Here is a 10,023-nt window from a genome sequence, read left to right on the forward strand (position 1 = left end):
TCCCCTGTGTCTGCGTGGGTTTCCTCTGGGTGCTCCGGTTTCCTCCCACAGTCCGATAGACATGCTGGTTAGGTGCATTGGCCGTGCTAAATTCACCCTCAGTGTATCCGAACAGGTGCCGGAGTGTGACGACTAGGGGATTTTCACAGTAGTTTCGTTGCAGTGTTAATGTAAGCCTACTTGTGACACTAATAAATAATGCTGAACATTAGATTGAAGTTCATTTCTCATTCATAATTAAAACACAATCAAAGACTGTCCACAAGTCAGGAGGATGATGGAGTACTCTCCACTTGCCTGGTGGAGTCTCATTTAGATCCTTGGTTAGGCCGTATGAGTGGCACTGTGCATTATCTTAAAGTTTAAGGTTTATTTATTAGTGTCGTAAGTAGGTTTACCTTAACACTGCAATGTTACTGTGAAAGTGCGCTAGCTGCCACACTCCGGTGCCTGTTCGGGCACACTGTGGGAGAATTTAGCATGGCCAATACACCTAACCAGCATGTCTTTTGGACAGTGGGAGGAAACCAGAGCACCCGGAGGAAACCCATGCAGACATGGGGAGATCGTGCAGACTCTGCACAGACAGTGACTCAAGCCGGGAATTGAACCCGGGTCCCTAGCGCTGTGAGACAGCAGTGCTAACCACTGTGCCAGCGTATTGGATGTTTCAAGCTAAAGTATAAACATGAGTTGCTGTTAGTATTTGTAACCAATTGCTAATTACGTTGATGCATCCTGGCTTGTGTCATTGCAGGTTGGAGCACTTCAAGCAAGAAATAGGGGAGAGTTCAGATGGCTGCTCACTAAACCACTGGGATCGTCTTCGACAGTAAGCTTTCTTGCACCAACCTTTCGTCGATTCTTCTGTTTATTGTGGGATGCGTTATCACTGACTCACATGCGGCTGGTGTCACCTAACCAATGAGAATTCTTCCAGTCCATAACCACCAAAAAGATAACATAACATAATTAAACAAGTGACAGACTTGCCAATGGAGAGACCTACAGCCCTGGTTCAATAGACCAGCACTCGCACCACTAAATAAAAAGATTGTGCTTTCAAAGTCCAATTCCACCAGTGGCACGGTGACACAGTGGTTAGCACTGCTGCCTCACAGCGCCAGAGACCCGGGTTCAATTCCGGCCTTGGGTCCCCGTCTGTGTGGCATTTGCATGTTCTCCCCATGTCTGCGTGGGTTTCCTCCGGGTGCTCCAGTTTCTTCCCACAGTCCAGACATGTGGATTGACCATGCTAAATTGCCACTTGTGTGCCACAAGATGAGCAGATTAGATGGATTAACCATGTTAAATGTGCAGGGTTACTGGGATAGGGCAGGGGAGAGGGCAAGACACTCTATTAGAGAGACGATGCAGACTCAATAGGCCAAATGGCCTCCTAACCTGTCGGGATTCTATGATACATGATAAAAGCGTGTAGAGTCATTATCTAGGTTGACACTCTAAGGGAGTGTTGCACTGTCGAGAGGTCTCGCTTCATTTTTTATTCAGCTGAAATGTTAACTTGGGACCCTCTCTGATGGATGGAGGACAATTAATAAAAGAAACTTCCGACGTGACTGAGAGTGAGGAAGGTAGCTCGCAAACAGAGAAGGGTTATAGGCAGTGCAAGAGGGCAGGTGGACTGGGAACAGAGAAGGGGAGAGGTCAGACCGTAGGATTGAGAGGTGTCTACTCTAATGCCAGGAGTATAGTGAATAAACAACTAGCTAAAGGAGGAGAGGGCTTGGGAGATGTTAGTTGCGCTTCAACAAACCGGGTCCAGATAAAGGCTGGCATAAAGACACTTTGCCTGAATGCACGAAGCATTCGAAACAAAGTAAATGAGTTGATGGCACAAATCCATACAAATGAATATTATCTAGTGTCCATCACAGAAACGTGGTTGCAGGGTGACCGGGACTGGGAACTGAATATACAGGGTTATCAGGCATTTAGGAAGGATAGACAGGTAGAAAAAGGAGGTGGGGTAGCTTTGTTAATAAAGGATAATATCAGGACGGTAATGAGAGACGACATAGGCTCTAAGGAGCAAAACGTGGAATCGTTGTGGGTGGAGATAAGGAATAGTAGGGGGAGAAAGACACTGGTAGGCGTGGTCTATAGGCCCCCAAATAATAACTTAGAGGTGGGGAGGGCTATAAACAAGCAAATAATGGATGCGTGCAAAAGTGGAATGGCAATAATCATGGGGGATTTTAACCTACATATTGATTGGTCGACTCAAATTGGACGTGGAGGGCTTGAGGAAGAGTTCTTGGAATGCTGTCGGGATTGTTTCATTGAACAGTATGTTACAGAACCTACGAGAGAGCGAGCTATCTTGGATCTGGTTCTGTGCAATGAGACAGGTAGGATTAAGGATCTTCTTGTGAAGGATCCTCTTGAGATAAGTGATCATAATATGGTGGAATTTCTGATACAGATGGAGGGTGAGAAAGTAGGGTCCCAAACCAGTGTCCTCTGCTTGAACAGAGGGGAGTACGATAGGATGAGGGTGGAATTGGCTCATGTAGACTGGGCGAGCAGACTGGTAGGTAGGACAGCTGAGGAACAGTGGAGGATTTTTAAGGAGATTTTTTTAAGTACTCAGCAAAAATATATTCCGGTGATAAAGAAGGACTGTAAGAAAAAGGATAACCGGACGTGGATAACGAAGGAAATAAAGGAGAGTACTAAAATAAAATCAGATGCCTACAGAGTGGCCAAAAATAGTGGAGAATTAGTGGATTGGGAAAGCTTTAAAGAAAAACAAAGAACGACTAAGAAAGCGATTAAGAAAGGAAAGATAGATTATGAAACTAAACTAGCTCAAAATATTAAAAAATGATAGTAAAAGTTTTTACAAGTATATAAAAAGGAATAGAGTGGCTAGAGTGAATGTTGGACCCTTGGAAGATGAGAGGGGGGATTTAATAGTGGAAAACGAGGAAATGGCTGAGACTTTAAATAAGTTCTTTGTGTCGGTCTTCACGGTGGAAGACACAAATAGTTTGCCGAATATTAGAGATCGAGAGTTGGTGGGAGGGGAGGTCCTTAATACAATTACTGTTACTAAGGAGGTGGTGCTTGGTAGACTAATAGGACTGAAGGTAGACAAGTCCCCGGGCCCAGATGGAATGCATCCCAGGGTACTGAAAGAAATGGCTGAGGTAATAGCAGATGCGTTAGTAGTAATTTATCAAAATTCGCTGGACTCTGGGGTAGTGCTGGCTGACTGGAAAACAGCTACTGTTACACCGCTGTTTAAAAAAGGAAGTAGACAAAAGGCGGGTAACTACAGGCCGGTTAGCTTAACGTCCGTAGTTGGGAAGATGCTAGAGTCCATTATTAAAGAGGAAATAACAGAGCACCTGAATAAGAATGGTTCGATCAAGCAGACGCAGCATGGATTCATGAAGGGAAAGTCGTGTTTGACGAATCTACTGGACTTTTATGAAGATGTCACTAGTGCGGTTGACAGAGGGGAACCGGTGGATGTGGTGTTTTTAGATTTCCAGAAGGCGTTCGATAAGGTGCCTCACAAAAGGTTGCTGCAGAAGATTGGGGTACACGGAGTTAGGGGTAAGGTGTTGGCGTGGATTGGGGATTGGCTATCTAACAGGAAGCAGAGAGTTGGGATAAATGGGTGCTTTTCTGGTTGGCAGTTGGTGACCAGTGGCGTGCCGCAGGGATCGGTGCTGGGGCCTCAATTGTTTACCATTTACATAGATGATCTGGAGGAGGGGACTGAATGTAGGGTATTCAAGTTTGCTGATGACACGAAGGTGAGTGGGAAAGCGAATTGCGTGGAGGACGCGGAAAGTCTGCAGAGAGATTTGGATAGGCTGAGCGAGTGGGCGAGGATCTGGCAGATGGAATATAACGTTAGCAAATGTGAGGTTATCCACTTTGAAAGAAATAATAGTAAATTGGAATATTATTTAAATGGAGAAAAATTACATCGTGCGACTGTGCAGAGGGACCTGGGGGTCCTTGTGCACGAATCGCAAAAGCTCAGTCTGCAGGTGCAGCAGGTGATCAAGAAGGCGAATGGAATGTTGGCCTTTATCGCGAGGGGGATAGAATATAAAAGCAGGGAGGTCTTGCTGCAACTGTACAAGGCACTGGTGAGGCCGCAACTGGAGTACTGTGTGCAGTTTTGGTCCCCTTATTTGCGAAAGGATATATTGGCCTTGGAGGGAGTGCAGAGAAGGTTCACCAGGTTGATACCGGAGATGAGGGGTGTGGCTTATGAGGAGAGATTAAACAGATTGGGTCAGTACTCGTTGGAGTTTAGAAGGATGAGGGGTGATCGTATAGAGACATATAAGATAATGAAGGGGCTGGATCGGGTAGAGGTGGAGAGATTCTTTCCACTTAGAAGGGAAACCAGAACTAGAGGGCACAGCCTCAAAATAAGGGGGGGCTGGTTCAGAACAGAGTTGAGGGGGAACTTCTTCTCTCAGAGGGTAGTGAATCTCTGGAATTCTCTGCCCATTGAAGTGGTGGAGGTTTCCTCGTTGAATATGTTTAAATCACGGGTAGATAGTTTTCTGATCGATAAGGGAATTAGGGGATATGGGGAGCAGGCGGGTAAGTGGAACTGATTCGCTTCAGATCAGCCATGATCTTGTTGAATGGCGGGGCGGGCTCGAAGGGCCAGATGGCCTACTCCTGCTCCTATTTCTTATGTTCTTATGTTCTAACTAAATGGTACAGTAAGAAGTCTCACAACACGAGGATAACACGCAGGTTAAAGTCCAACAAGTTTATTTGGCTCACCCGAGGAAGGAGCAGTGCTCCGAAAGCTCGTGATTCCAAATAAACCCATTGGACTTTAACCTGGTGTTGTGAGACTTCTTACTGTGCCCACCCCATTCCAACACCGGCATCTCCACATCATAACTAAATGCTGAGAGGTTACAGAGCCCAGAGGTGCTAGAGGGATTGGGGTGTCCTGGGGCATGAATCACAAAAGGCTGGTACACAGGTACAACAAGTAATTAGGAAAGCTAACAGAATGTTATTCTTTATTGTGAGGAGAAATGGTTACAAAGTAGGGAGGTTATGTTTCAGTTGTACAGGGCATTGGTGAGACCACATCTGCAATATTATGTACAGCATTGGTCTCCTGATCTAAGGAAAGATGTAAATGCATTGGAAGCAGTTCAGAGAATGTTTTCTAGACTAATAACAGGAATGAGCGTGTTGTCTCATGATTTGATTCAATTTATTATTGTCACATGTATCAGTATATAGTGAAAAGTATTGTTTCTTGCACGTTACACAGACAAAGCATAACGTTCATAGAGAAGGAAAGGAGAGAGTGCAGAATGTGGTGTTACAGTCATTGCTAGGGTGTAGAGAAAGATCAACTTAATGAAAGGTAGGTCCATTCAAAAGTCTGACAGCAGCAGGGAAGAAGCTGTTCTTCTTGAGTCAGTTGGTACATGATCTCAGACTCTTGTATCCTTTTCCCGATGGAAGAGAGAATGTCCGGGGACGTGGGGTCCTTAATTATGTTGGCTGTTTTTCTGAGGCAGCAGGGAAGTGTAGACAGAGTCAATGGATGGGAGGCTAGTTTGAGTGATGGACTGGGCAAGGTTGGAGAGGTTAGGTATTATCCCCTAGAGTTTAGAAGAGCAAGAGATGACCTGATTTAAGATCCTGAGGGTGGATGTGGTAAGGATGTTTCCTTTTGTCACAGAAACTAGAATTAAGGGCTGTTTAAAAATAAGGGGATCAATCATTTAAGACAGCGGTGAGGAGAAATCTTTTCCCTTAGAAGGTTGTGAATGTCTGGAACTCTTCCCCAAAAAGCAGTGGAAGACTTTGAACATTTTAAAGTCGGAGATCCTTAATGAACAAGGTGGGGGGGGGGGGGGGGGGGGGGGGAAGGTTATCGGGTGGTTAGGGGGTAAGGTGTAAACTGCACCCAATTTGCAGTTTCTTAAAAAACCTGCTTATACAATTTTGTTTGCAGTTCAGCTTCACGCTGGGGATTTACAGACACCCAGTTTCACGGGGGGTGTGGGGGTGGAATCATGAGATCCCTACAGTGCAGAAGGAGGTCATTTGACCCATCAAGTCTGCACTGACTTTCCGACAGAGGATGTTATCCAGGCCCTATTCCCCAAATTCCACATATTTACCCCCTTAATCACCCTAACCTACACATCTTTGGACACGAAGGGACAATTTAGCATGGCCAATGCACCTAACCTGCACATCTTTGGAATGTGGGAGAAAACCGGAGCAGCTGGAGGAAACCCACGCAGACATGGAGAGAACATACAAACTACATACATACACATGCACACACACATGCACACACACATGCACACACACATGCACACACACACACACACACACACACACACACAGTCACTCAAGACTGGCATCGAACCTGGGTCCCTAGTGTTGTGAAGCAGTAGTGCTAACCACTGTGCCACCTTGCTCTTGGGTAAGGCCATACTTGTCATCAACATCTCCAGGCAGCAGACGACCAAGGGGTTGACCGACCCTACTGTCTGCCCCCTACCCCGGCTACATTCACAGCCGGTTGTCCCTGGAGGGAGAGCATATGGCGTCCCCTGGCACCATCGAGGCCTTCCATGTCCAGTGGGCACCGTGGGGTCAGGGGTGCCTTATTGACCCCTAAATCACATTTTGCTTTTGTGTTTTAAGCTTCTTTTGTGATTTGCTTTTCGTTTCAGCCAGTACAACTTTAAGAGGCTGTCCCCTTAATTTGTCCCTAGGTTCATTTGAGTTAGTTTAATTGGCTATAGCCAAAATAGGAAACTGGAGTTAGGAGATGTACACTTGGAATAATAGGGAAAATGCTGGAAAATCTCAGCAGGTCTGGCAGCATCTGGAAGGAGAGAAAAGAGCTGACGTTTCGAGTCCAGATGAACCTTTGTCAAAGCTAAAAGGCATAGAAAGTGTCTTTCTTTATTTTTCTCCCCCCCTCCCCCTATTTTATTCCCTTCCTTTTCCCTACCTTTTCTCCCCCTTTGCTTCTCCTTTCCCCCTTTTTCTCGAATTTTACCTCTCTCCCACCCATCTATCCCCTCCCCCCTCCACATCTGCATCTGTCAGAGTTTACCCTCTGATTTTAGCTTCTCTGCCGTTTGGCCATTCACACCTTCTATTCTCTATGGACTGCCATTAGCAGTCATTTCCCCGGGTTTCTGTGGCTATGACTCATCTTTCATTCTCTCACCCAACAGTATAAATATCTCCCACTTTCTCTGCTTTTTTGCTTTGACAAAAGGTCATCTGGACTCGAAACGTCAGCACTTTTCTCTCCTTCCAGATGCTGCCAGACCTGCTGAGATTTTCCAGCATTTTCTCTTTTGGTTTCAGGTTCCAGCATCCGCAGCAATTTGCTTTTATCGCAGGCTTGTAACATTTTGCTTTGTAAATCAATGTTTTGAGCACCACTGTCCTTCAGCATCTGGCTTCCTCGAATGTAACGCCTCAATCCACATCACAAAAACACATCACCTTGTCACTTACTTCATTGTTGTTTGTGGGAGCTTACTGTCCACAAATTGGCTGCTGCAGGTTCCTACTTTGCAGCAGTGACTACCCATCATTAGGACTTAATTTAATCCTGGAACTCCCTCCCTAACAGCATCGTGGGTGTACCTACACCATGGGGATTGCAGCAGTTAAAGAAGGCAGCTCATCGTCACCTTGTCAAGAGGCAATTAGGGATGAGCAATAATTACTGGCCTAGCCAGCGACGCCCACATCCCACAAATTAAATTCTAAGAAAATTGATTATGAAGAGCCCTTTGATGTCTTGTTTTTTTTCTTAAAGCCACTATGTGCTTAACAGAACTTACAACCAACCCGTCTAACCTAGGGCACTGTGGCACAGTGGTTAGCGCTGCTGCCTCAAAGCGCCAGGGACCCGAGTTCGATTCCCAGCTTGAGTCATTGTCTGTGGAGAGTTTGTACATTCTCCCCGTGACTGCATGGATTTCCTCCCACAGTCTGAAAGACGTGCAGGTTAGGTGCATTGGCTGTGCTAAATTCTCCCTCAGTGTACCCGAACAGGTGCCGGAGTGTGGCGACTAGGGGATTTTCACAGTAACTTCATTGCAGTGTTAATGTAAGCCTACTTGTGACAATAATAAATACATTTGAACTTAGACTTAAATCCTACCTTCCGCTATGTAGGATTTACATTGGCCGAGTCCTTTGCGTTTGAGACTGCGCTGTTTCGAGTGCTCGGCCTAATGTGAGCTTTCTCCTGACGGCTCTGCCTTTGCGTTCTAGCGCCGCCTCCTCCGTGTTTTCCACTTGGTTGGAGCAGTATTCCGAAGATTTCCAGGGGCTGAATCAAGCCTGCCTGAACCGCCTAACACTTTACATAAAACAGGAGTGCAGCGGCTCGGATCTGGAACGTCGAGTCGACGATCTCCTCTCGCTGAACAAGAAGTTGTCCAGCAGCGATGGCAAAGCCCCCGGAAACGGTATGTCCTGTTCTACTTTCTCTCTGTTCCTGCACACGCTGGAATATCATTTGACAACCCAAAGCCGTAAATTTCATCGCCCAGTGAAACCAGGGCAGTAGGTGGGTGGGAATGTCACCCACAGCCAGGTTCCTATCTAAGCCATTCACAGCTCTGATTTAGAACTTTATTAGACTTTCCTTCATGGGCACTGGATGAAATATTGTGGGATTCCCCCCCCCCCCCGCCTCTAACAGCGCTGTGGGATTACCCCGCCCCCCCCCCCCCCCCCCCCCCCAACAGCAATGTGGGATTACTCCCCTAACAGCACTGTGGGATTACCCCCTGAGCAGAGGATCAGTGCTTGGTCCTCTGCTCTTTGTGATTTTTATTAATGACTTAGAGGAGGGGGCTGAAGGGTGGATCAGTAAATTTGCTGATGACACCACGATTGGTGGAGTAGTGGATGAGGTGGAGGGCTGTTGTAGGCTGCAAAGAGACATAGATAGGATGCAAAGCTGGGCTGAAAAATGGCAAATGGAGTTTAACCCTGATAAATGTGAGGTGATTCATTTTGGTAGGACTAATTTAAATGTGGATTACAGGGTCAAAGGTAGGGTTCTGAAGACTGTGGAGGAACAGAGAGATCTTGGGGTCCATATCCACAGATCTCTAAAGGTTGCCAGTCAAGTGGATAGAGCTGTGAAGAAGGCCTATAGTGTGTTAGCTTTTATTAACAGGGGGTTGGAGTTTAAGAGCCGTGGGGTTATGCTGCAACTGTACAGGGCCTTGGTGAGACCACATTTGGAATATTGTGTGCAGTTCTGGTCACCTCACTATAGGAAGGATGTGGAAGCGCTGGAAGGAGTGCAGAGGAGATTTACCAGGATGCTGCCTGGTTTGGAGTGTCGGTCTTATGAGGAAAGGTTGAGGGTGCTGGGGCTGTTCTCTCTGGAGCGGAGGAGATTGAGGGGAGACTTAATAGAGGTTTATAAAATGATGAAGGGGATAGATCGAGTGAACGTTCAAAGACTATTTCCTCGGGTGGATGGAGCTATTACAAGGGGGCATAACTATAGGGTTCGTGGTGGGAGATACAGGACGGATATCAGAGGTAGGTTCTTTACGCAGAGAGTGGTTGGGGTGTGGAATGGACTGCCTGCAGTGATAGTGGAGTCAGACACTTTAGAAACATTTAAGCGGTTATTGGATAGGCACATGGAGCACACCAGGATGATAGGGAGTGGGATAGCTTGATCTTGGTTTCAGATAAAGCTCGGCACAACATCGTGGGCCGAAGGGCCTGTTCTGTGCTGTACTGTTCTATGTTCTATGAGAAAAAGGTTGGCAAGTTGGCTTTGGTTGAGATGTTTCCGTGGCAAATACACCAGTGAGTTACTGCTCCCCATGCATTTGTTTATTTTTAAAAAGATGGAACATCTGGACATAGTCCTTTGGCCAGGGAGGATACTGGGAGGGGTAGAGAAAGTGAGAGAGCTCGGAGTGCATAGGACAGAGATAATGTGGTAAAGAGAGCACATGAAATGTTTTTCTATGC

At 46.3% G+C, this 10,023-nt stretch overlaps 1 protein-coding gene across 1 annotated transcript in view; it reads left to right on the forward strand.

Moving 5' to 3' along the window:
- The window catches only part of LOC144496916 (ral guanine nucleotide dissociation stimulator-like), a 157,154-nt gene that overhangs the window by 104,395 nt on the left and 42,736 nt on the right, over positions 1-10,023 (forward strand). Inside the window, exons 5-6 of the mRNA XM_078217533.1 lie at positions 758-832; positions 8,290-8,486. Of these exons, the coding sequence (XP_078073659.1) occupies positions 758-832; positions 8,290-8,486 (272 nt within the window). The remainder of the gene's footprint in view (positions 1-757; positions 833-8,289; positions 8,487-10,023) is intronic.

The sequence above is a fragment of the Mustelus asterias genome, chromosome 8 (assembly GCF_964213995.1).
Source record: "Mustelus asterias chromosome 8, sMusAst1.hap1.1, whole genome shotgun sequence".
NCBI classification, from domain to species: domain Eukaryota; kingdom Metazoa; phylum Chordata; class Chondrichthyes; order Carcharhiniformes; family Triakidae; genus Mustelus; species Mustelus asterias.